General features: G+C 57.2%; 1 protein-coding gene across 3 annotated transcripts; it reads left to right on the forward strand.

Moving 5' to 3' along the window:
* The first annotated feature begins 1,129 nt into the window (after window positions 1–1,129).
* Window positions 1,130–26,576, forward strand: LOC111143284 (KIAA1522 ortholog). Of its 3 annotated transcripts, none has more exons than XM_022496920.1 (7): window positions 1,130–1,364; window positions 21,857–22,027; window positions 22,112–22,167; window positions 22,458–22,581; window positions 23,171–23,287; window positions 23,379–25,952; window positions 26,195–26,576. In XM_022496920.1, exons 1-7 carry the CDS (start codon window positions 1,130–1,132, stop codon window positions 26,215–26,217), a joined length of 3,300 nt encoding a protein of 1,099 aa, XP_022352628.1. In that variant the 3' UTR covers window positions 26,218–26,576. The 3 variants fall into 3 exon arrangements, with proteins under 3 accessions (XP_022352628.1, XP_022352629.1, XP_022352631.1); XM_022496921.1 differs by lacking the exon at window positions 1,130–1,364 and adding an exon at window positions 10,967–11,057; XM_022496923.1 differs by lacking the exon at window positions 1,130–1,364 and adding an exon at window positions 19,894–19,951.
* The last annotated feature ends 1,391 nt before the right edge of the window (window positions 26,577–27,967 follow it).

A 27,967-nucleotide genomic window follows, 5' to 3' on the forward strand; every position in this document is an offset into this window, starting at 1 on the left:
CCTTCTGTGTTATGGAGGTAACACTCCCTGCGCTGATCTCTCATGGCTTGGTGTGGGATCTGATGTTTTAAAAGTGCTTGGTCAGCTGTGATAAAGAGCCAGAGGCCTGGAAGAAATGAGCACAGCATTTTCATGATTCCTAAAGGCTTTCTTCCCTACGACCATACTTAGTCACACTTTTTACCCAAAGAGGATCTCAAAGCCCCTTAGAAGCTATGAGTTTATCATGCCCAAGATCAGCCCTAATCTGCGTTGAGCATCTCAGTGGGGAATCCAGGCCCAAGCAGGGGTGCCCTGGGGCCTGACAGCAAAGTCCAAGGGCAAACTGAGGCACGACTCTCCTCATTCCCCCTCACTAAGGGGTAGGGAGAGAGCGCAGGAAGCATGGAGCCCAACTCCACATTGAGGGTTGACACTGGGGAAGCTGCGATGAATTGGAGATTAGGAGAGGTCTGCCCAGTCACCAGACTGGAGAGGAAGGCCCACTGTGGGTCACAGGTCTCAGGTGCGTCTGCAGCCTCAGTCTCCAGAGCAAGCAAACTCCAATGCCGTCTGAGTCCTGGAAAGAAGTATCAGAACTCCCATATTCCAGGAGAAGAACCCCAGGTATTCCCAGGCTGAACTCAGGATACCTGGCTGTCCTGGGGTCCGAGCCCAGCATTCCTCCGCCCCGCCTCCCAATACCTTCTCCCGCGAGGCCAACTCCCCTTTCGCGCCCCTGCCCGCCCCGAATCTCAGGCCAGCTCCTCCCGCCCCGCCCTGCGACCCCGCCCACTAGGTCCCCCGGCAGCCGCGCCACCCGCCTGACCCCGCCCTCCCTCGGCCCCCCGGAGCACCCGGAGCCGGACGGCGGGCAGGAGGCGGCGGGGAGGGCGGCAGGCGGCGCCGCCCCCGCCCCGCGGCCGCTCCCTCCCCGGCTGCAGGCCGGCCTCCGCGCCCCGCCCGCCGCCCGACCCGCCCCTCCCGCGCCGCTCCCGCCGCCCGGCCGCTCCCCGCGGGCTGCGCTTCCGCCGCCCAAACTTTTCGCCGGCGCGTCTCCCCGCGGCGGCCGCCTGCCCGCGCGCCCGAGCCGCGCATGGATGCCCGGCCGCAGGGGGCCTGACCCCCGCCGAGGTCCGCCCGCCGCGCCATGGCGGCCCGCGCGCCCCCCGCCGCACCTGCGGCCGAAGAGCCGGGGGGTCCGGGCGGCCCCCCGCGCAGGAAGAAGTCCCGCTCCGGCGCGTCCGGCCTCCGCCGCGCCTTCAGCTGGCTGCGGGGCAAGCGGCGCAAGAAGAAGGCGGCCGGGGCGGAGGGCGCCGAATCGGCCGCCCCCCGGGCCAAGAAGGCGGACGACAAGGCCAGGAGGGCCAAGGGTAAAGGCCGAGGTAAGGCGGCGGGGCACCTGGGCTGCGCGCCGGCGGCGCCGAGGGTGCGGCGGGGGTGGCTCCGCCGGGGGTCCGGGGCGTGTTGGAAGGGTGAACCCCTCGGCGCCGGGGCCGGGGGAGCGGAGAGCCGGGGGCTCAGTTCGAGCACTCCCATTCTATGCCGCCTCCCCGCATTTCCCAGACTCAGCCCGACCCCATTCTAGGGGGAAGGGACCCCTAGCTGGGACAGGAATCTCCGGGCTCGAGCAGGAAGTGCTGGCAGTCTGGCTCTTGGGACGGTGAGGCAATCCCCCCTCCCCCAGGCTCACCCAGGTTCTGCCCTCTGCTGAGTCAGGGGGTCAGAGACTTGGCTCTGGCCTGGGGCCCATGGGAGAGGCAAGTGGCCTTGCGTCTCTGGTGGGGATTCCTCCAGGTCCAGAAGGTCAATTGCGCTCTCAAAGTGTTTCAGCCCCACAAAGGACCCAACGTGGGGCACAGCTTGCTTTAGGCTCTTAAGGTGTTGCTGTTAGCTTTTCCCACCTGGCCCGCCTCACCACTCCGGGGGGCCAAACTCAAACACCCACCTCCTGGGGTGGTGAGCTCACTGATGAGAACCACCATGCACCCCGCCCCCCCCCAATCACTCGTTCCCCAGCCCTGGTAGAAACAGGCCAGTGATGGAAGCATGCTTACAGATGGGGGAAACTGAGGCTCAAATTAATGGAGAGCCTGTACCTGAGCTGTGGTGGGATGGGTACTTAAAATACAACAGTCAGTTCCTTGCCTCTGGGCTCTCTCTGGCCTGATGGGTGGGCAGCCTGAGGGGTAGGGAAGGGGTGGCTGATTTGGTGCATCCCTGCTGGGGTCACTTTCCTTTTGGGCACTTGCTTGGTTCTTTTCTCATTTCCCCCTCTGTTTCTAACTCCCGTTTGGAGGGTAGGGCGTGAGTCTGCAAGAGGGTGGAGCTCCCTTGGGGCTTGTCTTGCTGAAGTCTACCTTTCCTCTGGCTTGGGCTGCAGTGCCGAGGTGAGGAAATGGCGGTGTGTGCGGGCCCATCCCATTCCATGTTTACCCTCCCAGTGTCCTTTAACCCCCTCCTCTGCAGGAGAATTAGAAGGAACGGTTGAGGGATCAGGAAGAGAGTGAAAAGCCTCTTGTGTGATTGCATCCGGCCGGGCCTTCCTTTTGGATGAGGGCCTTTGGCCCAGGCACGCAAAAAGTCAGGGTGCTGGGGCAGGGATGACTGGGCCAAGCCCTAAGGGAGAGTTTGGATAAAGGGTGTTTCTCAGGGCTCTGCACTCCCAGCTCCATGCAGAGTCTCTCCTAAGGCTGTCCCACTGGGATTCAGTCAGAAGTCCTCCCCATCTCAAGAGGGCATGGGTCAGAATTGCAGCAGGATGGATTCTGGTTAGACAGGCAGGGTTGGAGATAGAAGGCCGGTGGTGTAGCCCAGGGCAGTGGAACCTTTCCCCCTTGGAGACCAGCCTGGAGGTAGGGGCTGGAAAAGCTGACCCTCTATGTCCCTGCTCCAGCAGCCTGGGCTGGGGTCATTGGGCCCGTGGGTAGGCCTCCCCCTGCATCGTGTTAGGTATCTGGTAGCATTGGGCTTTCTGGGCAGCAGGTGGCCCGATTTGAGCCCACATGCCTAGGAACCACCTCCCTGCCCCTGGCTGTTGTTTCTCCCGGTCTGGGGGTGGCCCCAGGTCTGACTAGAGGAAGTCCTGCTCCCTTTTGCTCCAGCCTCCTATTATTCCAATTGTTTCCTTGTCGCCTGCCTGGCCCAACTTCTTCTGTTTATTAAGAGAAATAAATCCGATCTCTCTAATCTCCATTGGCAATGCTGGTCAGGAAGGGGAAACCCAAAGAAGGCTTAACTCTTTCTGGGGAAAATGTTCAGAAGGGAGACTGGGGAAGATGGGAAGGAGGAATACACAGAAAGTTCCTGAGAGGTCAGGTGCCTTTGCTGTGAAGCTCCTCCATTCCAGTCTCTCAGACGCAGGTCGTGGCTCCCCTAATCCGACTTCTCTACAGTAAGTTGGGAAAGCTGAGCTTGGAGTAGAATTTTGAGCCCTTGTCTTCCAGGACCGCCCTGCACAGACTTAAAAAAGAAACGGGAGGAAATCTGACAGTTACTGATTATTCTGAATGTGCTGGGAGTGGGAGCCCTGTATCCATTAGCTCACTCAAGCCCATTTGCAGATGAAAAAATTGAGGTTCAGGGACAGTGAGTGCTTCTTTTGCCCAAACAGGGATTCGAACTCAAACCATCTTCCTCCAAAACTGGTCCCGTTTTCATGAAGAGGACATGCAGGTGGGACCCAGATCGGCAGGAAAGGTTGAAAGATCTTCTCATCCAACCCATTCTGCAGATGGCAGAAGGCCTAGAGAGAAGTGAGGGCAGCTGACAGAGTAGGAGGAGTCGGAGAGTCAGGCAAATAAGGGTTCACATCCTGGCTCAGTCACCAGCAAGTCCCGTGAGGTTGGGCAGCGGCCTCTCTTTGGGCACACTGATTCCATACGTCTCAGGGAATGAGACCCTCTGGCTGGGCATTGCCTTGGTGGGTTCGTGACTCCCAAGATTTCTGTCTCCGCAAGATTCTCACAAGAGCAAATGTGGAAGTTAGAGGAATGTGAAATCATCACGGAAATGAAGGGCTCGCTCTTACTGTCACCTTCCCCTGCGCTCTCTGGACCTAGTCTGGAGGGAATGGGCTCAGAGGCTGACAGGACAACTACGCCGCCCCTCCCAGGTCCTGTGATGCCGGCAGATCGGGAGCCCCTCTAAGCCTCAGTTTCCTGATCTGTAAAATAAATCCTGGCTTTACAGGGGGTGTTTCAGGGGTCAAATGAGATAACTGAGATGCAAGTGCTTTGTGAACTGTGGAGAATGGTCTAGATGGGAGCAGGTTTCTGCGGCTGTGGTGCTGAGGACTTGGACATTAGCTGCTCCGTGTTTGGAAATCCACTCTTGGCTATACCTCAGATACCCATGGCCGTGATGGTGATGATTGAGGGGGAGTAGCCATGGAAGGTGGGCTCTTACCCTTGTCCAGCAGAAGACTCAGGCATAAGAAAAGGCAAACAAGTAAGAATCCATATTTTCCAGAAATATCACCTGGACTCCAGACAAGTATGTGGGGAGGAAGTGTTTCTGGGACAGACGCCAGGACTGGAGCCCAGTAGATAACTAGGGGAGGCTGCCTGCAGGTGGTGAGCAGAGTGTAGAAGGAGGGAAGGGTGCTGGGTAATTTGATTTGTTTATTTATTAGAGAGAGAGAGAGAGAGAGAGAGAGAGCGCGCGAGCGTGGAAGAGGAGAGGGAGAATCCAAGCAGGCACTGCCCTGAGGAGGGAGTCAGAGGCGGCACTTGAACCCACAACCCCAAGATCATGACCCAAGCCAAATCAAGAGTCAGGTGCTCAACCAACTGAGCCACCTAGGTGCCCCGGGTGCTGGCTAATTTGAAGAAGTAACATGAAGGCTGCCATGTGTCAGACCCTGGCTGGGCATTTTCACGAATGTTTTCCTTTGTCCTCACTACAACCTGGGAGGTGGGCAGTTATTACCATTTCTAGGTGAGAAAACAGGTTGAAAGTAAGTTGTTCAGGGTCTCTTGGCTTCATTTGTTTGAAAAAGCATGTTCTTTATTATGTCATGTCAGGCACCGTTCAGGGCAAGGTGAATACCCAGGACAGGACAGGCAAGGTCCCCACCTGCATGGCGATGATGTTCACGGCGTGGCTGTGACAGAGGGTCTCGGTCTGCCTCCCAAGGCCATGCTTTTGAAACCAAACAGTATGAGGCTAGGTATGTTTCTCACTCTGGAGAGCAGGGACCAGTAACCACTGTGGGAGTGTGTAGCTCTCCTGAAGATTCCTCTTGGGCAGTGGGCAGTGGCTGGGGAGGAGGGGTGTCAGAGTGCCAGTGGCTTCAGGACTGAAAGAATTGAGGTCCAGCAGGTTCAACCTGAACGACTCTGGCCACTCACTCAGGAGGCACTGTCCTTGGTGTGGGGTTGTGGAGAGACTCCTAAGTTTGAGCTCTGCCCCACGGTGGGCCACATGTACCCTGTCTTGACAAAGATGGGGTTTCATGGCCTCTGAGAGCCTTTCTGGTTCTAGAATTCTAGATTGAGAAGGGGGTGGGGCCATAAGGGTGGGAGCTGTGCTCAGGAAAGGAGAGTCTGCCTTTTGGCCGGTCAGGGACAAGACACTGGGCCCCAGGGGCCTGGATGTTATGGTAGGATGGGCGGAGAGAATCCGTGTGAATGCCATCTCCCTCTGCTGAGGAAGGGGCCTGTGTAGCTCTTTTATTTTATTTTATTTTATTTTTTTAAAAGATTTTATTTATTTGACAGAGCACAAACTGGGGGAGCGGCCGGGAGAGGAAGCAGGCTCCCGCTGAGCAGAGAGCACCCCCCCGTAGGGCTCGATCCCAGGACCCTGGGATCATGACCTGAGTTGAAAGCAGCCAAGCTTAATGATTGAGCCACCCAGGCACCCAGCTCTTTTATTTTTTAATTTAATTTAAGTTTTTAAAAGATTGTATTTATTTATTTGAGACAGAGAGAGAGAACTAGCAGGGTGAGGGGCAGAGGGAGAAGCAGACTCCCCACTCAGCAGGGAGCCCAATGCAGGGCTTCATTCCAGGACCCTGAGATCATGACCCGAGCCACAGGCAGGCAGACACTTAACCGACTGAGCCACCTAGGCGCCCCTCTTTAGCTCTTTTAAAACAAAGTGAGGACTCAAAGGCACTTTGGGTAATGAACACTTTGCCTGTCTAAGGGCAGCATAGTGTCTGCTTGCCTTTCTTCCTTCCTCTCCGTCCCTCCCTCCTTCCTTCCCTCCCTTCCTTCCTCTTTTTCTCCCCCTCCCTCCCTTCCTTCCTTCCTTTCTTCCTTCCTTCCTTCCTTTAGGGGATGGGGGGAGGGCAGAGGGAGAGAGAGAGACTCCTAAGCAGCCTCCATGCCCTGCACAGAGCCCACGAAGGGCTCCATCTCAGGACCCTGAGATCGTGCCATGAGCTGAAATCAAGAGTCAGATGTTTAACAGGCGGCACCACCCAGGCGCCCCTCTGTTTGCTTTTCAATAAACACTCCATGTACTTCCACATTCCATGCCATTGCATGCACCATTTCCCTTACTTAGGGTGTGCTCTCCTTTGCTTTTCTATCCACTGAACCCTTATTCATCTCTTAAGGCCTGGCGCCAGCGTCATCATCTCTGGGACAGCCCCCAGCGAAAGTACTCCCTCCACGCTAGAGCAGGGTGCTTAAGGGATTTGAAATTGGACAGTTTGTTTTTCTGGCCACCTTCTTGGGTAGGGCATCTCAGTGTCCTTAGCCTGGGGCCTAGACCAGTGTGATTGGGGTAGGGCTACCTCTACTGTGGGATACATCCAGTGGGAGTGTGACTTCCCCAGAGGAATCTGTGTCCAGCTCTTCCAGGCCCCTGTGAAGGGGTCGGGGAGAGGGAGCCTCACTAATGTATTTCAACACACTAGTAAGTATTTAATTTCAGGTAATAAGTACCTACTATGTGCCAGACATTGTCCTGGGGATGAATGAGAGCCAAGGTCCCAGTCCTCATGAACCTCACAATCTGGGGGAGGAGCCAGACACTGAACAGATAATTAAGGGTCAAGTAGTGTGACAAAGGAGGGAGCATAGTGATCCCAGGGGTGACATCAGGGATGGCTTCCCAGAGGACGTGACACATGAACTAAAATGGAAGGGTGAGGGGAAGCTGGAGTTGAGGGATTTGCAGTGCTGGAGTCAGGCAAGGCTCCTGCAAGGGGCTGGGGCCACCTGGCTGGCTGGGTTCTGTGGGTACAGGAATAGCCATACCTCACTGTTCTGAACAGCCTGAGGGCAGGAGCTGGGTTGATGGTCCTTTCCCCCAACCATGCCCAGCACGGGGCCTGGCGCAGAGTAGCTTTGGGTAATAGGTGGGTGATCCGACATGGGCCCCAGAGCATGGGCATCTGCTGATCCTAGATGCTCAGAGTCGATGGCCTGAGATGCCACAGGCTGCCTTCATGGCACATACGGATGGGCAGCTGAGGCCCAGAGGACAGAGTGTCTTGTTCAAGGTCATAGAGCCAGCCAGCATCAGAGGTGGAGTAGGAGCCCTCACCTGCCAGGCTGACCTCAGCTTCCCTACTCCTTTGTTCAGACTTCAAATGGAAAATCCCATACCAGAGAGGTGCCTCTACTAGGAGGAGATGAGCAGGAACTGAGGCCAAGAAGGCCTCCATCCCCTCCCTCACCTCCAACACCTTCAGGGGCTCATTCCAACTGCTGCTCCCTCCCTCCTCGTGGAGGCCTCAAATCCCCACCCATGGCACACAGCCCAGCTTTCTGGAAATCCCCTTCAGGCTAGGATGAGCCCTCCCCCCCCCCCCCCCCGCCCAGTTCTGTCCCTCTCCTGCCCCCGAAGCAGGGCTGCCAGCAAGGTTTGGTGAACTGGTGTGGCTAAATCCTGTGGCCAGAAAAATCTCCGCTCTTGTCAGAAGAGGGCAGAGGGAGTGCCTCCCCTTACCCAGCTGTCCCCCGGAAATCCCCCTGTCCCCAACCCTCAAAGCTGTCTCAGCTGCTCCTGGGCTGTCACATGCTGATGAAAACGAATGAGAGGAGGCATTGTATATTGTTTGGGCCACGGTGAAGGTGCTGGGGTGGGGAGAGCAGGTATCCGTACCTTCACCTTCTGTCCACATGTCTGCAGACCCGGCAGACCTCATGGCCACCTCCAGCCCCTTGGCCGACTTGGGGGAGAAGTAGGTAGCAGCAGCTTCCTGGGGCGGGAGCGTGAAATCATTGTCCCACTCTCCTACTGTTACACTCCACATCTCTCTGGTTTTGTGTCTCCTGCCCTCGGGGGCTGGTTCATCAAAGGTTGTCAGCTCTACTCACAGGGTGCCCAGCCCTGTGATTGAGGGGGACAGAGACAGCTCAGCTTGCAAAGGGTTTAAGCCCCAAATCTTCTGGCAAAGTGCATAATTCCCAGGAGGCTGCTGCAGGTCGGGCCTCCTGTCTGCTTAGGACAGCCCTCTCCTCCAAGCTTCTGGCTGGGCCAGGTCTTCACCACCATCCAAGAAAGTCACGAGGCACTCAAGTCCAATGTTGTGGTTTTCAGGAGTTCTAGTCTTCCATACAAGCTCCCTTCTTCCCATGGTCCTACCCCGGGCTCTCTTACGCTCTTGGCTGGGGGCAGTACTCTTCCTCTAGGATCCTGAAGTCCACATAGCCTCTGTAGTGAAAGAACGTGAGAGAGACTGGGACTCTCCTGCCTGAGCCTCTTCACCTCTCCCAGAACGTAACCAACATCACCACCACCTCCGCCAGCAGGTGAGCCGCACTGTCTCTGCTTCCACCAGCTTCTATTCAACACCACAGCGTGCCTGCTGTGTGCCCCACACTGTGCTATGCTTGGGCTTACTAAGCGGAGGGAGGCGATCACGGTTTTGAACTGGTTTTCTGGTTGGAAAGGGAGAGACCAAAAGGTACTGCTGTCTTGAGACAAGTGTTGGGATGGTGTTACACAGGGTGCCGGGGGGCTCTGGGCTGTGATCGGTTCTATCAGAGGGCGGCACTAGTGCCAGTGGGAGCACAGAGGGTTGAGCTGCAGGAGGAGGGGTGCAAGGAAGACTTCCTGGAGGAACAGACTGTCGAGCAGGGTATTGAGGCGGAATTTTCTAGGTAAAGGTGGAGGAAGAAGAAGCATGGAAGTGTATAGTGGGAGGTTGGGGTGGTGGCAAGAAGCAGGGGTGTGGCGGGAGATGAGGTTGAACTGGGGGCAGGGCAGTTGTTGCAAGGCCTCTTGCAAAGGCCGAGGCACCGGCTATACCCTCCGGACATCCCTTGAAGCTCTTTGCATACCTGCCCAACTCATGCCAAGGGGTCTGGATGTTATCCTCGAGTGTGCTTTCTGCTCCTCTGCACTACCTTTCCCCTTTATGGGCCCCCTCTGTAAACTAAGGGAATTGGGCTAGCAGATACTTCGAGGTCTCTTCCAGCTTTGATGCTAGGACCCTCTATTCGGTGCAGAGCAGGTGCCTGGTACACACCGTTTGGTACATGGTTTATGTTTGACAAATGTTTCTGGACCCAGATGGATGAATAAAATATATTCCCTCAGGGACTGCATTGTTGTTAACCTCACACTTAGCAAGGCATGGGCCTCAGGGAGGGTGGGGACCAGTTTTGACTCCCCCATTTTGCAGGTAGGGACGGTGTGCCCTGGAGCTACTGGGCACAAGAGGCAGCACAGTGTAGTGGAGGGGCTAGCCCAGGTGGCAGAAAGGATGAGCAACAGGGTTTAGAACTGAGGGCTCTAGACTCCTAGCCCAGCTACACCACCCTGCCCCTCGTTGGAGACAGGGCAGAGCAATGGTAAAGGAGAGTCACTTCCCAGGCTGCTGGGCTCTGGGCACAAGGGCACTTGTGAGGACATAGAGGTGACGACAGCCTGGCAGCCTGGAAGGTTTCTGGAAGAGGTGAAGCCTGGCCTAGGTTTGAAAAATGAAAGACTTATACAGGGGGAGATGAGTGAGGGGCACACAGATGTGGGTGGCTTCACATACGTTTACCTACATACTCCATTACTTAACACTTGCAGACACAGCATGACAGAGCCAGTCACAATTACACAGGCAGATAGGCAAAAGCACACAGCCAGACATTTGAAAACAGACTCCCTGTGGATATAGGCACACAGTCACACACACGGATGATCACACAGAGAGATCCAAGCATTCAGGGTCACAGATAACATATACACAGGTACACAACTACACAGCCACATTCAAGCACACAATTACCAAGGCCCAGTTACCGGCACAGGCTCAGGCACAGGCACAGATAAACTGGAAGGGTAGTAGCATGGGCAGGGGGTATTGGAGTCAGTCTGGGTCTGAGTCCTAGTTCTGCAGCTTACTGCTCTTTGACTTTGGGCGAGTCAGCTGACTTCATGGAACCTCAATATCCTCATCTGTAAAATGGGGATGATAAAAGTATCTACCTTATAGGATTGTTTTGTGGCATGAAAGTAGTCATCCTAACACCTGGCACATAGCGCTATATAAAAGGGCGCTGTTATTTTGAACACGATTACCACAGAAGTACAGTCAGATCGATACATTTGTACACAACAGGCACAGAGACAGGAGATACACACAGACGCGTTACACTCACGGGGTGGGGGCTGGTGGGCCCTAGCAGCAGCGGGGCTCCGGATCCCGCCTGTCGGGGGCCCTGCTCCGACTTCTCCGGGCTCCACTGCAGTCCTCAAGAGAGGCGGCTCCTGGGCTGGGAGAGCGGGCCACCCGCCTGCCCCACCTGGACACACCGGCCTTTTCCGAGCGCTCTGGGTGGAGCGGCTCAGCTGGTCTCCCGGGTCCTGGGAGGGGCGGAGCCTACGGGATGCGCGCCAGGCCCCGCCCCTCCGCCGTCCCCGCCCCCGGCCCGGCCATTGGCCGCAGAGCCCGGAGGCGTGGCTGAGCTGGGGCTGGGGGCGCCTGCGGTGGCCGCCCGCGCGTCTCTCTGCCTCCCTCCCGGGGCTGCGGGCCCGGCGGCCGGGCTGGTTGGGCTGCGCTAGGGTTTCCGTGCCGGCTCCCGCGCCCGCCATGGGCAACTCACACCACAAGAGGAAGGCCCCCAGCGGCCCCCGGGCCCGCAGCTTCTGGCGGTTCGGGCGGTCGGCGAAGCGGCCGGCAGGTAGGGGCCGGGGGTGGGGGCGGGGCAGGCGGGGAGGAGGGTCTCCCTGCCGCAGCCGCCGCCACCGCTGCTGCCCCCTCCCGGGGCTTGGTGGGTGTGAGTGTGGGGGCCCGGGAATCCCCCGCACAGACCCCACCCCTCACATGCGCAAAAAAGCACACGTACATACGAATACCCACGGGCGGGCACGCGAACATGTTCACAATTTTCACAGCCACACACAACACCCACTCAAATGCACGGACATGCAGGCAGAATCACATACACATTCACACCCACCGCATCGCTGTAGGACGCACAAAACTCGAGACACAGGTACATATCCCTAGGTATACGGTTCATGCTACCACGCGAATTATACCCCTCGCGCAGATTCACACAGTCGCACACACACACCAGTCATGTAGGTACAGTTGCCCAGCGGCTTAGGCACACACATGTACACACGGGTTCAGAACTGCACAGCCAACGAGACTCCCACACTCAGGCTCAAAGGCAGACCCTAAGGCGCTTGTACACGTATACACACTCAACACTTGTTAGCCCCCAACAGGCTGAAAGTTTGCAGGAGGGAGGGGAGACAAAGGTGCAGGGGAGAAGCAAGAAAACAGGGGCTAGAGACTTCGGGCCGCCTCCATCTGGCGTGATTGGGAGTCGGACTGGTTCTCTGCGCTCCCTCCCCGCCCCCACCTGCGTTGCCGCTGCCTCTCGTCCCCCTTCCCCCCACCCGCGGTCACCGTGGTCGCTGCCGCATGTCCCCCCTTTCAGTGCAGCCACCGAGCTGGAACGCAGCCCTTCCCGGCGTGCTGCGGGATCCCTCCGCGGGTCACATTCCTGCCAAGTGGGGGGTGGGTGGAGGGGGAGAATGGAGAAAAGGCCTCCAACCCTATCGCTGGGAAATAGGATTCCTGGTTTTCCCCAGCAGGTGCGACGGTTCAGGGTATCCCCCAGAGCCCCAAGGGGTGCTGGAGGAGGGGCTGTGGAGGGTGGCTAGTTCCCTTACCTTGTGAGTCCAGAGATGGGGTGGGGGCATGGGGATGGATCTGCCTCTTCCCCTGAGGAAGATAAGGGGTTCCCAACAGAGGTGGCTGTTCATTCTAGTCTTTGGGAGTGAAAGAATTCTGGAGAAAGTGGGGTGGGGTTGTTTTCTGGGGTGGTGAGGGAATCCACCCGTGTCTTCCTAGGGTGGCCCACATTCCTAGAGGTTCTGAAATGAGCCCGATGATCTCATCCCTCCACACAGGGGGTGACAGGAAGAACCTGGGCTGGGAATTAGGGAGTCTGGGTTTTCTGTGTGGCTCCGGTATGGGCTCTGGTGACCTTGAGCAAATTGCTTTCACTTCTCTGGAAGTGGCTTCCACAGAGGGGCCTGTCAATGGATTTAGGGGGGGTGTAGCTTAGGTGACTTCTGGGACCCTTACAGTTCTGTCTAGCCATGTTGTGGATAAAGAGACTGAGGTCTGGAGAAGGTGGGCTTGTGCAAGGTCATTTGCCAGTAGCGGTTTGAAGAATAATCATCATAATCAAAGTAACAGCAGGAAAGGGTTAATTAAGTTCTGGTAGGCTCTCCGAGGGTTCCTCAGAAGGTGGATTGATGAGAGATTCCAGGACCTTCCAGTAGTCTCCCTGTCCTGGCAATCCTGAAATCCTGGATGTGTCCACCTGTCCCTTCTTGGATTTGGCACCGAGGGGTGGGGCTGGGGTTCCGCCTGCTCTCCTGTGGTCACAACTAATCTGATGGTTTCCTGAGAACCAACTGTGGGTCAGGACTTGTGATGATTTGTGGTGGGAGAGAGAGAGATGAAGAGGCCTGTGTTTACAGTCTTTCCCACTAGCCCTTGTGCTTTTGGTTCCTGCTGAACTCAGGGACTAACCAGGCTTTCAGGTGGTCCTAAAAAACCAGAAGGCAATGTCAAGGCAACATAGAAGTAAGTGTGGGGGCTGGGGAATATCAAAAGGCTTTTGGGTTGGGGTTCTAGAAGACTGGGGAAATGGTCTTAATTTGGTCTGTGAAGTAACTGCAGGGTTGGAATGAGTCCTGAATTATCGATTAAATGAGATGACCAGGAATGCCCTTCAGCTCTGGGAAATTGGTATTGGTCATGAGCAAAGGCATAGAGTTGAACCTGAGAGTGGGGGCTGGAGAGAAATGTAGTCGAGGCACCTTCCTTTTCTTGGGAAGAGAAGGAGTTCCATTGTGAGTGCAAACTTCCATCCCTTTGGTCTTACTTGTGCCGAGGATTCCTAACGCTTCCCCAGCCTGGGCCTCTGCTGTCGCATGCCCAGGTATGGGACTGTGGTTTGAGTACTTATCCATTTGACTCATGTGTGAGAAGATGAGGGAAAGAATGCAAGGCCAGCAGAGAGGGCTGGAATCTATAGGCCATAGGGAGCCAGTGAAGGTGTTTGAGCAAGGGAGGAGCCTACGAAAGTGGTGTGTTGGGAAGATGGTGCCAGAGCGGGGGCAGGTGCAGGCAGGACGGGTTGGGGGTGGAGTGGTGAGAGTGGAAGCTCCAGAGAGCAGTCTGGAGGCTATTGCAGTAATCCAGGGGAGAGGTGGTGCGGTGAGGGCTGGGGACAGGGTGGGGGCTGTGGGAGTGGAGAGGAGTGGCAGCTGGAGAGACACTGTGGAGGAGGTGGCAAAAGTGATAGGACCTGGGATTAATCAGGAATAAGGCCCAGAGAGGGCTGTAAAGGCTCTGTGCTTGAGGCTGCTTGGTTCGGGGACGGTGACAGGAATAATAACTCAGAGCTAAAAATAAGGGCCTAGGCTGAACCCTTTACATTGGTTAATCCATTCGTCCCCCAACAGTCTTCCAAGCTAGAAGCCATTATGGTCCCCATTTTACAGGTGAGGAACCTGGAGCTTAGAGAAGTGAAGTCACTTGCCCAAGGCCACTCAGCAAGGAGGTAGCTGAACCGAGATTCAAACCAAGCCTGTCAGATTCTGAAGCCTGTGCCCTTAATGAGTTTAGCAATAGATGGGTTTCTTATGATTGAGGGCCCTGCAGATCCTCTGGGCAGAGAAAGCCTGAGGTCCGGGGTTTTAGACTCCTTAGGGAGCACAAGTGAAGGAAGTGCTGTGGGAGAGGGGCAGGGGTTGAGGACGAGGCATTGAGGCCCTCCAAGGGCTTGGAGAGGGAGCAGGTGGGAAATGAGAGGAGAACTGAGATTTAAGGACCACTTGGTCCATTGGATCAGTGCCCTTGGATGAAAGGGAAGGGTAAGGGGGGACAGGGAGAGGCCTTCTCACTGCAGGAAAGATCCTGTAACCTGCTGGGATTGTTTGGCCTTGGATCTCAGGAATCTAACCCCACCCTCCCCTCCCCAGGCCCCCAGGTCCTGGGCAGTTTGGGGCATTGGTGGAAGATGTGAATTGGGAGCCCAGGGAACGTCCCCCAGCATACCACCCTCTTTTCCCCGACATTGTTCCGTGAGGTTTATACACATGTCCCCCTTCCCCCCACCCCCCGCCCTTATCCCTGTGGTCCCCCTTGCAGATGAGGTGATTGAGGGAATGGACTGAGTCACTGGTGGAGTCAGACCACCTGGAATTCTTTTCTTCCCTCCCCTCTGCCTCCGTACCTGGAGTGCCAGGGGCCTTTGGAAGGTCCCAAAGCTGGGAAAAATCCTGCTTCTCTTACCCCTCCATCCCCCCACCCCAGTGTCTCCCTTTCTCCTCCACTTTCCTAGAGGAGACTTGTGACCAACTATGTGTCTGGACTTGATTGTGGAAACCCTGGGCTTCCAGATAAGGGGCTGGTCCAGCCCTTTCTGGTCTGAGGGATCTGAGATAAGGTGAATTTCCTTGCTGCCCCAGGCCGTGACCCAAAGTGAGGGACCACTACCCTCCTAGGGACAGAGCCCTGTATGCTGAGGGACCTTTAGAGATTAGCTCTCCAACCCTCCCATCTTACAGATGAAGACACTGAGGCTTGGGAAAGGGCACGGCCTGGCTCTGCATCGTGCTGCAGCTGAGGGGCAGGGAGATCTCAAATCTGACTCCCAGGGCTATGGGGTCTCTGGTCTGGCCCTGCAATTCCTTTCCTTCTGGAACAGAAGGGTTACACCTGGGTCACTGACGAGCTGATAGGGAGCACTTGTTAAGTGTCCCTTATCAGAGCTTATCTTAATAATGGTCCTTAATGCCACTTGGGATTTGAGGAGAGCTCCGGAAGCAGGTGCAGCGGAGGCCTCTGGAGGCATGGGCAGCCCGTCGGAGCTGGGCTCACACACCATGACTCTGTCAGTCACTGGCTGTGTGACCCTAGGTTAGTCACTCACCCTGAGTGAGTGCCTCTGGATGGCGAGGGGGATTTTGTGATACCACGTGTGTCTCAATTAGTTGGCCCTCGATAAATGTGAGTTTGTTATCGTGTCGTGAGTGGAAAGGCTGAGAGGCCCGAGCGCAGCCTTCCCCCATCCCTCCACCTGGGGAGGTGGACGCTCCCTCTGAGCACCACACTTTGTGTTTGCCCTTGGTTGTGTGCCTTTGGCTTTCCCAGGCACCCGGTGAGGTGGGTGTGAGTCCTGCCGCTGAGGCCCAGAGAGGCTGATTCATTCGTGCAAGGCCTCTCTAATCCAGACCTCCTGACTCCCAAGCCTTTTTTCTCTTGACTTCATTGTGGGTGCCTCTCAAGCCATCTGTAAAATAGGGATAATCGTGCCTTGAAAGAACAAAGGAAAGGGCTCTTGGAAATTCAGACTTGCACCCTGGCCGAAAGAGATTATGTCATTGTCAGGAGCAGATACTGACACGGAAACTCGTTATGACATTTATTAATATTATTGTAGCTAATTCCTCCCCGCACTGCTGCTGGTTCCCCCAGGCGCCCGAGGCGTGGGATCCTCCTCTCCTTGTCAGGGCCACTCCCTGCCCCCCCATATTTACCTTAGAACCTGCCTGTCAGCTCTGCAGCTCTGCTGTAGGGCAGGGCTTCCCACTGAGGGAAGAAGGAGGGGGATTTCCTTTCTGTAGAGGTGGGGTGTAGAGGTCCCCTTCTTTGGGCAGGAACTCGGGTTGCAGCCCTCCTGATCCCGTAACTTCCTCAGACTTAGGACCATAAAAGCATTGGAGTGAGACCCAAGTTCGACTGTGGGTGCAGCCACTTCCTGTTTTGGTGACCTTGAGCAAGTCACTTTCCCTGGAGCCTCCTTGTACTCATTAAAAAGGGAAGTCATACATGGCTTTCAGGTTTCTTGTTGGATGTCCTGGGAGACTAAAGAGAAAGAAACCTTCACCTGAAGGTTTTTGTGATGTTCATGTCCCTTTGTTTTGTCTCTAAGAGAATAAAGTCTCCATGTGTTCTGGGTCCGCTCCTTTTGGAAGGCCCTAGTTTGTTCACTAGAACAGAGGGTTTGAGACTTAGTATCTCTGAACACTCTGAATCCTGGCTCCCAGGCTGGCCTGACATCCACTGTGGTGGTGGGGGAGCGGGGTCAGGCCCAGCCCCGGAGGGTTCCAGCTCCTGAGCAAGGCCACCTGGGCTGCTGTGCCCTCCCCCCTCATTCCTCTCCCCTGAGTCAGGCCAGCCTGGCTGTGGGCGCGCCACCACCCCCGCCCTTTGCTCTGGAATGGGGCAGGTTGAGGCCTCACCCCGTGGAGGATGTTGCCAAGACAGTGTGTACGCATGTGCACAAATGTGCACTTGGCCTTGGGGGTTGGGGGCTCCCTCCGCCTTTCCTCCCTGTCCCTGGGGCTCAGGAAAGCCCCAGAGTGGTGGGTACATGCACCTGCCTTTGTGTACACACAGCCACCTGGCTGGGCCCTGTGTGAGTGTGCAGCCCGCTCGTGTGTGAGGAGGACCTGGGTTCGGTTGGCCTGGGTATGCTTTGTGGATGTGGTCCTGAGAGCACGTACCTGTGGGTGGGTGGCGGGGCGAGTGGGACATTTTGGAGGTCACTGCGCCTAGAACCTCTGCTGGTGGACTAGATCCGAGTTTCCGACCTTGGCCGGTGTGCTTCCTGGTGTGCCCTTCATGTGAGGGGCGTGGCCAAGAGCAAGGTGTCTTCTCTGATCCCAGAAGCTTCCTTCCTCAGGCAGGTGGAGGAGGAGGGGAGGCGGAGGCTGTTGGTGAGCTTCAGCCCTAGGCTGTACCTCTGGACTGTGCCAGGGCAGAAGGTCCTGGAACAAGGACTCTAAGTGTGGCCTTGGGTGAGGTCCTTCCACTCTCTCAGCCCGTTTCTTTGTGAGGAGGCTGCCTGCCACCTGAGGTTCAGGTTGCTGAGCCCCTCCCTAAGCAAGTTGCAGGTGTGCGGACCTGAGCCTTGCGTGGCTCTGAGAGACCTCAAGGTCTGTCTGGCCAAGCTGTGTGTGGGGGGTGGGGGGGGGGGGGCTGTTGCTGGAGCAACCAGATGTTATCAAGTGTGAGAACCTTGGATCCTCTGGGAATTTGCAGCTGTGGCCCTGACTGCCAGCTGGGGAACTGGGACCTTGAGCTGCTGTTCCCGTACGCTGAGTGGAGCTCAGCCCTGAGTTCCCCTGGTTAGGGGGGAACTGAGGATGACTGTGCCCTGTGTGGTTAAAGGCGTCAGTTTAGGAGCCAGCCAGAGCTTGGGAAATCACCAAGCTCTCCGAGCTGCACCAGTCCAGGATCAGTTATGGAAGAGTATGTTTGAGAACCTGCCTTGAATGGCTGTTGTAAGATCTCTGAGGGCAGAGACTGTTTGCCTTCCCCCAGCCCCTGGCATTAATCACCCTGCAAGTGTGGGGCTACTGCTCTTTGTGTCTGAGCAGGACTAATAAGGGGCAGATGGGTCTGGCCTAAGAGAGGATCTAGGGGAGGATGTGGCCAAGAAATCTCGAATTTGTGGGGATGATAGGGTCCCCCTTCAGAGGGGAGATCAGGTTTGTAGCTGGACCAGAAGACAACATAGTTTTTGGGTTCAAGTTATCCTCAGGACAAATGCCACCTTGCCCTTCCCAGTTTGCCCTTTCTGGCCTCCATTTCCTCATCTGTCAAATGGGGATAAAAGTGCCTACTTCTTAGGATTGTTGTTTGGATTTCAATGATTTGTGGCCTTACAGACTATCCAGCTGCACAGAAGTTTGTTCTCCATAGAGCAAGGGCTCAGCCTCTGCTTGAGTGGTCTCTGAGGGGTGGGGCAGCAAATGGGGAAGGGGCAGCAGAGGGGTCTCGTTTGCGGTGGGGGAGCCACTGTGAATTCTTCGCCACTCAGGGAGAAAGGTGCTGTGAGAGTGCGGTGTCCTGAGGTGAGTTTGGGGACAGCGCTTTATAGACTGTCTCTGCCACAGCCTCAGCTCCTCTTTCTGGAGTTGCCCAAGGGGATCTCAGCGCTGTCATTACCCAGAGTAACCTTCCATGCTGACCTCCGGGGCCCCACCTGACCTGGGTCCTGCCATTCTCTCCCTTGCTCACCATATTTCCGCCCCTCTGGCCCCCGTTTTCTGTTCTGAGACACCTCCCCCCACCCCACTGCTGCCTCAAGGCCTTTCCACTTGCTGCTGTCTCTCTCCAGAAGGTTCTGTGCCCAGCATTTGCCCTGGCTGGGTCCTTCGCCTTCTGCAGGCCTTGGTTCCAATGGCCTTTCCTTAGACTTTCCTTCATGCCCCCTAGAGGCACCCCTTCCCTATCATAGCTCCTCAGTCTTAACTAATCTAAAATTGTGCCGTGGGTCTACCTCACTGATGTATTTGTCAAATGTTTATTGAACTCACGGAATGACAGGCCCTCATGTAGGTGTTCAGGTGAACAAGATAAAGTTCTCCATTCGCTATAGCCTCCATACTAGCTTAATAAATACTTGCTGATTGAATGAATGGGTGCAACAGTCTTATAAGGAGTTCATTGGTTTTGTTTCCATATGAAGTTATGACTTGTGTGTGATGGAGCTGAATTGAACTTGGAGCTGACTTCCCTCCAGTTACCTCCTCCTACCCCTCATTTTTACTGCCCTTACCTATGACTGGGTTGTTTTTGTTTCATTTTGTTTGGTTTTGGCTAATTCTGTTCTCTCTCTGCCTGGTGATCCAACAGTCACCAAGTCACAGAGTGGGGCCAGTGGGAAGGATCTTGGGCTGGAGGAACTAGAGGAATACCATGAAGCCTGGCTCTGCTGTGTGACCTTGGAGAGTTCACAGTGCTTCTCTGGGCTGCTTCCCACAAGACCAAAGTGGGAAGAAATTCCTTGGGAAGGCATGGGTCTGAACATACACACAAGGAGTTGTTCCCACCAAGCCATGGTGTTTCTGCTCTGGACGTCTCCCTGGCCTCCCCGTGGCCCTGTGTCCTGGGCTGGCTCCCACCCCTCCAGGGTGCCCCTCCTTTGCCAAAGGACTTGCCATCACAGGCAGTTCTGGGCTTCTGCCAGGCTGTTCCACCTCTGAGTTCCTTCCCCAGGGAATGACCCTCACCAGCCAAGAGGACTTGGGGTTGGGCATCATGCCAAGTGTAGTCTAGTGGTTCTTCCACTATCCATCTGGCATCTGGGACCCCTGCCATGGCTTTGGTTCCTGACTGTTTAGAAAAGAGCTTGGGGACGGCCTGCCCCCAGGGACTGAGTAGCTTCAGCCCTGCTAGTCATACTCTCCACCAGAGCCAAGCATCTTCAGACTCTGGGCCTCAGTTTCCCCGTCAGAATCTGGGATGGTACCTGCCTCTGCGCTCCGCTTGAGGGGCGGGGTCGGTGGGTGGGCGGGGTCCGTGGCGCAGGTGGGCGGAGGAGCAGGAGAGCAGCCCCTCCCCCTCCCCTGCCTGGAGTCGGCTTTGCAGCTGGGCGGGCGACTCGCACCGCTTGGTGCTGGGTTATGGTGAAGGCGGTGCCTGGTGTTCTGGAGAGGTCGGAATAGGGGACGGCCCTAGTGGCGCCCGCAGTCATGGTGGTGTTCCTGGGCCGCCGCCTCCCGGTGCTCCTCGGGCTCTTTAAGAAGAAGGGTGAGTGGGTGTGGCTGGGGAGGGGGAGAGGGGGGACCCTGACACCTCCATTTACTAGACCTTTCTGTAAAAAGGGGGATCAAGGCCGGGGAAGGGTAATGGGTGGGGGATGGGGAGCAGTAATGAGGCCAGACTGCTCTGCCCTCCAATGTGCCTTTGTCCAGCGGCTTTTCCGCTGCCTTTGTCTGGTCGCTGCTTGCTTGGGTTTGGGAAGATGGATCCAGGTGTCTCTGACCTTGAAGCCTGCAGCCCTTGGTCGAGACTGCTTCCTCCAGGGGTACCCCCACTGTAGTGGGTGCATCCTAATGTTTCAGTTCTGAGAGCACCCCCCTGTGACCCCAGGTCAGTCAGATGTGTGGGAGGATGGGATGTGGGAAGCAGAGTAGAGAGGAAAGTAGTGCTGCTGGAATTTGGGGCATGCTCTTCAAAATGCTGTTTAGAGGCGGAGGGCTGGGCGGTGGAGAAGTTTTTTGGGGGAGGTGTCTTCCTGCTTTCCGCTTCTAGGAACTGGGCTTTCAGGCCTGGATTAAGACACGGGGACCAGAGTTTATTGGACTTTTACGGGGAGGACAGAGGGACCTCACTTCGAGTGTGATTCAGGAGCCCCCTCTGGGAATCTGGAGTTTAGTCCTGGCACTGAATTTGCTGGATGACCTTAGGCAAGGCCTTTCCTTTTCAGTCCTGTTTCCCAGACTTGTAAAATTCAGGAATTAGGCGAGACTCAGTGGGTTGGGTTGTCAGGAGACCTAGGAGTGCTGACCTTGGAGGGCTCCCCACAGGTTCCCTGGGCAGGAGCTGGCTGTTGAAGAATGGGTTGAGGAGGTAGGAACGGGCAGGTGTCAGAGCTGAAGACCCTGATCGTGGGGGGTGGCCCTTTAAAGGGGTTGTTTTGTTCCTGCCCCTCTACAAGGTGCTGCCAAGGTCACATGATCCTCCCTGTGCTTTTGCTTATGTTGTGGGTTCCATTTAAAGGGGGGCTGGGGCTGCAGAGTGCTGACACAGCCCCTCATTCCCAGGATTAGATGACCAGCTTCCCCATGGGCGGGGCCTGTAATAGGATCCTTTGTAATGGATCCCTGGCTCCTTGGCACCAGGGGCGGGGCCTCCGGGGTGGGGGGGTAATGTCTGGGGCAGTTCTCCCAAGAGAGCCTGGGACTGCCTTGTCTGGGGGTCCAGGGCCCCTGGGGCCGCCTTCTCCCCTCCCCGTCCTTCCACTAAGGGACAGCCGCATGGGTGAGTAGGTGACACAGAGGCCATGTCTTGTTTTGTCCCTTCTCCCAGGACTTCTTGGGAATTCTGGTTAGGTTAGGACTGCTGTTAGCCCACAGCCCTTCCTAGTGTCCCACAGAGTCTTGGACCTGGGCCAGCGGTGTGTTTTAAAGGGGTGGTTGGTTTTCCATAAAGTGGAGCTTGGGCTCTGGAGACAACAGAAATGTATTCGCTGTGGGCTGTGCATATATTGGGGTGCTTTGTGTCGGGCCCTGAGTGGCGTGTGGATACAGTTGTGAATCTGGATACTGTTTGTATGTGTGCAGAATGGGGACTGTGGCTGTTGTGTGTATATGTGGGGGGCCCCGTGTTTGATACTGGTTTCTGATGTGTTTATACTTGGGTGCTGTTTGTTAGTGTACATCCTGAAGCCTGTGGTAATTTTGTGCTTGTACGGTGGGCTTGTGTGCCCCGGGTCAGACACAAGCACACTTGGGAAGAGTTTGTATATGAACATGGGGGCTGTGTATATTGCATGTATAGCTCAGAAGTGTGAGTTGTGGTACGACTGGGGAAGTAGGCACTGTGGGTACTTCTGGGGGCTGTGTGTAGTCTTGGGACTGTGGGTGGGGCCCATACATCCCCATGACCCAGTCGCTCTCAAGCCTCACTTCTCTTCCTCCTCCATCCCAATAGGCTCTGCCAAGGCAGAGAGTGATAAACGTCTAAGTGGCGGGCCTGGCCAGGGGCCGGGCTCTGTAGTGGAGGAGCACCAGGACAATGTCTTCTTCCCCAGTGGGCGGCCGCCTCACCTGGAAGAGCTGCACACACAGGCCCAGGAGGGGCTCCGTTCTCTGCAGCAGCAAGGTAACCTTCTCCGTCCATGACCACTCTTGGCTCCCCTCCCAAGGTCAGGGGCCTAGCCCAACACACCTCTCTGGTGTCTTCCAGAAAAACAGAAACTGAATAAGGGCAGCTGGGACCATGGAGACACCCAGAGCATCCAGGTGAGCCCGGCCCCCAGCTCAGTTCTGATTCTGCTCTTCCCTCCCTGCTTCATCTCTGGCAAGTCTGGCTTTGAGGGCTTCTGGATCTCAGTTTCCCTGTATTGTGAAGGGGTAGACTAGATGACCCCTACGGGCTAGTCCAGTTGGTGTCTGCTTAGTGCTGGGTGAAGCCAGGGAAAATCAGAGTTCAGAGCTCCAAAGGGGAGCCCTGAAAAGGCAACAGCAGGAGACCTACATAGGCTTCTGGGGTGGTCTGAGGCCAGGGCCTCATCTCCTTCTTCCCCCAACAGTCTTCCCGGATGGGGCCGGACGAAGATAGCATCTCCTTCTGCAGCCAGACCACATCCTACACGGCTGAGAGCTCCATGGCAGAGGACGCACTCTCCATCCGATCGGAGATGATCCAGCGCAAAGGTGTCTGCCCTCCAGTCAGGATTCTCGGATGGGCCGAGGGGTGTTGGGCACTGTCTGGGGTTCCAGCCCCTGTAGCTTTCCCCTTCTGCCTCCTACTCTAGCACCCCTCAAGGCTCTGTGAGTCAGTGAACTCAGGAAACACAGTATCCTGTGTTTCTTGGAGACTCATGATGCACACAGACTGCAAAGCAAGACACTCAGAAGTCAGGAAACCTGGGTTTGAGCCGGTGTTGCTTTTTCCCAGCTGGGTGACCTTGGGCCAACTCTCTACCACTCCGATCTTCATTTGATGTTCTATGAAACGAGGATCAGAGTACTTCTGTTGTCGGAGTGAATGCCAAGTGTTTAGCATGCTGACTAACACATAATAATCGTTCGCTAAATGGAAATTATCCTCGGCCTCTAAAGCTTTCCAGAAGTCATACAGAGAAGTGTGTAGCTTTGTTTAACCTCGCTTTGCCCACGCCTACTTGATTATGGAAATCTGTTTTTGCAGAGCTCTTGCTTCTTATTCTGCCAAAGCAGGCGCTCTGCAGAATGTGCCCTGAGACCTGCTCTAACGGTTTCTCTCCCCTGGACTGGCCCCTAGGCTCTACCTTCCGACCCCATGACTCATTTTCCAAATCCTCTGGGAAGTCGGGGCGGCGGCGCCGTGAGAGGCGGAGCACCGTGCTGGGACTGCCGCAGCATGTGCAGAAGGAACTCGGTGAGCCCCCAAGCAGGAGGGCGGCGGTGAGGATGGGGGGAGCTCTGGCAGTACCCTCTGCTGACTCCCGTGTCCTCCCTGTCCCTCGTAGGCCTGCGGCACGAGCGTGAGGCACCAGGTACCCCTCGGCCTCCTGGTCCTCGGGATGCGGTGCGCATCCCCACAGTGGATGGTCGCCCTGCGGGCCTGGCCTCGGGGACTGGGGCCCGGGTGTCTCTGCAGGCGCTGGAGGCACAGGCCGAGGCTGGCGCTGAGGCGGAGGCCATGCTGCAGCGCCACATTGACCGCATCTACCGGGATGACACCCTTGTTGGGCGGTCCACGGGGCCCCGGCCCCCACTGGTGACCCGGCCCATGTCCCTAGCGGTGCCCGGACTGACTGGAGGGGCAGGGCCGCCGGAGCCCCTGAGCCCAGCCATGTCTATCTCGCCCCAGGCCACCTACTTGTCAAAACTGATTCCTCACGCTGTCCTGCCACCCACTGTGGATGTGGTGGCCCTGGGCCGCTGCAGCCTGCGTACGCTGAGCCGCTGCAGTCTGCTGTCCGCCAGCCCGGCCTCCGTGCGCTCACTGGGCCGCTTCTCCTCCGCCTCCAGTCCGCGGCCCCGCAGCCGCCACCCGTCCTCCTCCAGTGACACCTGGAGTCACTCTCAGTCCTCCGAGACCATCGTGTCTGATGGCTCCACCCTGTCCTCGAAGGGTGGCTCTGAGGGCCTGCCGGAGGGCTCTGTGGCTAGCAGTGGTGTGGCGCCCCCTCCCCAGGGGGGCAGCGGGCGGGGCTCTCCCAGCGGGGGCAGCACAGCCGAGGCCTCAGACACTGCCAGCATTCGCAGCAGTGGGCAGTTGTCCGGCCGGAGTGTGTCCCTACGTAAGCTGAAGCGGCCCCCCCCACCTCCCCGCCGGACTTACTCGCTCCATCAGCGGGGCTCGGCAGCCCCTGATGGGCTCTTGGGGTTGCCGCCCAAGCCCGAACGGAAGCAGCAGCAGCCGCAGCTGCCCCGGCCGCCCACCACTGGTGGGTCAGAAGTGATGGGGGCAGCCCCCTGTCCCTCCAACTCAGCAGGCGTCTGGGTGCCCGGCTTGTCTCCGGGTGGCTCCCGGCGTCCCCCGTGCTCTCCAGAACGGACGCTCTCACCCTCCAGTGGGTACTCGAGCCAAAGTGGTACCCCTACCCTCCCTCCCAAGGGTCTCGCAGGGCCCCCTGCTTCCCCAGGCAAGGTTCAACCCCCTAAACCAGAGCGTGTCACTTCCCTTCGGTCTCCTGGGGCCTCTGTCTCCTCCTCTCTGACGTCTCTATGTTCCTCGTCCTCTGACCCGGCCCCCTCAGACCGTTCTGGTACACAGGTGTCAACCACCCTGGGGGATAGGTTTGCCATACCTCCTCACCCCAAGGTGCCTGCGCCCTTCTCCCCACCCCCTTCCAAGTCCAAGAGTCCTAACCTAGCGGCCCCTGCTCCGGTTATTCCTGCTGTGGTTCCTGGGCCTGTCTCTGCCACTGACGTGGGTCCCGAGCCTCTGCCAGCACCACAGATATCCCTGATGCCACCACAGGAGTCTCCCATTGCCTCCAAAGACAAGTCACCCCCACCGTCCCCGCCTCCATCCTACCATCCTCCCCCCCCACCCACTAAGAAGCCAGAGGTGGTGGAAGCCCCGTCTGCCCCAGAGATTGCAGAGGAGCCCCTCCAAGACCCCAGCTGGCCCCCACCCCCGCCTCCTGCACCTGAGGACCAGGACCTGTCCATGGCTGACTTCCCCCCGCCTGAGGAGGCCTTATTCCCTGTGGCTGGCCCTGAGCCAGCAGGCCCTTCAGGCCTCGCAGAGCCCTTCGGATCCCTGGCTGCTTCGTCCTTCTCGGTTACTGTCTCTTCCCAGAGCCAGCTCCTTGGTTCCCCAGAGCCACCACCTCCAGCTCCACCAGCACCCCCTCCTCCTGGTTCTGTCCCAGGGCTTGTGGCCAAAGTCCCTCGGAAGGAACCAGCGGGCTGCAGCAAAGGCAGTGCAGCTCCCCGGGAGGATGCTGGTGCGCCCCTGGTCACCCCCTCACTCCTACAGATGGTGCGGCTGCGCTCTGTGGGCGCTCCTGTGGGAGCGGCAACCCCAGCAGCTGGGCCTTCTGCCCCCCAGAAGCCGCTACGAAGGGCCCTGTCGGGGCGGGCCAGCCCGGCACCTGCCCCCTCCTCAGGGCTCCATGCTGCTGTCCGACTCAAGGCCTCTAGTCTGGCAGCCAGCAGGGACCCTGGGAGTGCCCAGCCGAATGGACCACCTGAGGCAGAGCCACGGTCTCCCCAGTCCCCTGCCTCTATGGCCAGCTTCATCTTCTCCAAGGGCACCAAGAAGCTGCAGCTGGAGCGGCCAGTGTCCCCCGAGGCCCAGGCTGACCTCCAGCGGAACCTGGTGGCTGAGCTTCGGAACATCTCAGAGCAGTGGTCACCGCAAGCCCCAAAGAAGCCACCTAAAGCTCCCCCACCTGTGGCCCGCAAGCCCTCTGGGGGGGTCCCACCATCCACCTCCCCTACCTTTGCTCGGGCTGAGTCTCTTCCTGGCCCTCCCACCAATGGGATCCTTCATGCTGAGGACAGGACTAAGGGGGAGCCGGCGGGGAATGGAAGTGTCGTGCAGCTGGTGGGGTCCCAGGAGCAGAAGCTGGCCCCGCCTGGCTCAGGTACAGTGGACTGTGTGTGTGTGCGCGAGGGGGGGTCCCCATCACTGGTGATGCAAAGAGGTGCCTCAAGTCCCACTACTAGGGATTTGTCACTGGATCTTAAAGATTTTTCTGGTCTCAGGCTGCCTGGGAATGGTAGGCTGTCACCCCTGATCAATGGAGGGGGAGAGGAGGTGCCGTGGACCATCCAGAACCGAGCTGGGAGGCCTCTGGCTGAGTGTCCCTTCCTTTTCTCGCCGCAGACCCACAGAAAGAGCTGGTCTGACCACCAGGCACCTTCTCGCTGGCACTGCTGACCCATCCCAGGAATACAATCTCAGGGACCTGAGCAGCTCCAAGGACAAGAGGATATGGCAGACACTTAACCTAGTAGAGAGGATGCCTGCAGCCTTAACCTTCACAGCCTTTGATATTTATGCAAGCCTGGTGTTGATCCCGTCCTCCAAGTCGTCCGGCTCATGCCTTTTCCCGCTGAATGGATTCCCTTCTGGCCGCTGCTGCTGGTCTTGGCCTTAGCCTCATCTTGAAGGAGGTAGCTGGTGGGAGCGGGTGGCTGCGCCCCCTGCTGGCCATGAGGCCACACAGTTGGGAGCAGAGCACCTCACTTGAGTTTCTTTCCTCCGCACCCCCCCCCCCCCGGCCCATGTCCAAATCATGCACATACTGTAGTCCAGAATCAAAGCACTTTTGAAAAGCAGCTGCATGTCCATCTTCCAGGGCCCACGAAGCCGCATTCTGAGGGCCTGTTTACATGGCAGCAGCATCAGTCCCTGGTAGCCCCCCCATAGCTGGGACCAATCTGTGCCCTCCCTCCGATCCAGCGTGCTCATTTCTTAGTTCTTGGAGGTGGGCGAGTCATCACATCCCCACAGGCTTCTCCAGGCTGGAGGCAGGAGCGGGGCTGTGGAATTCCAAAGCACAAAAGGTGCAGCAGGGATTAGCCCTCCTGTGCCTCAACTTACCACCAACCACCCTCCTTGCCTTCCCATTCTGCCAGGTGCTCCATGCAGGGGATAAGAAGTGGCAGACTGCCAGGGCCTGAATGGGGGTGGGGGAGAAGAGCCAGCAGGGAGGTCCACAGGCCCTCTGTCTTCCGAGAGTGGGAGAACAGAATCGGGAGACATCTTGGGCAATTGGTAATGCCAAGCATCCGCCCCTTGTTCCACGCAGTCAGGTTGGGGTGGGCAGGCACAACACTTCCGAGGCAATGTGGCAAAGCTGTGTCCTTTCCAGCTGGGCAGGAAGTCCTGAGGAGGTGGGTGGAGGGATGTGGCCCCGGGGGAGTACTTGTTTGAGCCCAGACCTGGCCCTACAGATGACATTCTGGGACCTTTGTTTACTCTGCACGTGTTCTCTCTAGCTGCCTTTCAACACAGGTGGTTTTGCTGGGGGGAGCTGACGCTGAATGACAAGGCTGGGAAGCCAAAGGTGCATTCTATTCCAGACTCTTCCCTAGTCAGTGAAGGGGAGGGGGTTCAGTGCTCCTAGGGAGCAGGCTGGGTGATTGCCCCCTAGCTGACAGCCTCTGCTACTGATCTCTTCTCTAGGAATTTTAATGACCTATTTCCAGACTGTGCCACCTCTCTAGGTAAGCTGGCTTCCCCACTGGCCCTGGCGCCTCCCTCCATAGTAGTGTGGCACACACACCCCCCCGGGGCCACCCCTTCTGTCCTGATCCTCTTTCCTCAACAGTGACTTGGGCTTGAGCCTGGCAAGGAACCTCACTTTTAGCTGCTGCTCTGGAGAGACTGAACTCCTCCAGAACAAGAGCTGGGAGCATAGGGGATGCGGTACTAGAGCCCAGGTTCCTCTGGCTCTCCCTCATTGCTGTTGTCTCCCTGTAGCTGTCACCCAACGCCTTGGGTGAGGGAGAGCAGCTGCTGGGTACCTGTTGCATCTGCCCACTGAGCTGGGGAACGAGGATAGTCAGTATGCACTGCTCCGCTCAGAGTTCCTGACCCAAACACCTGGGAACCAAGACCAGGCCAAAGCCTCCATGAGAGCAGGCCCTGGTG

This window comes from Enhydra lutris, unplaced genomic scaffold (genome assembly GCF_002288905.1).
Source record: "Enhydra lutris kenyoni isolate GAN:26980312 unplaced genomic scaffold, ASM228890v2 scaffoldscaffold9, whole genome shotgun sequence".
In the NCBI taxonomy this organism is placed as follows: domain Eukaryota; kingdom Metazoa; phylum Chordata; class Mammalia; order Carnivora; family Mustelidae; genus Enhydra; species Enhydra lutris.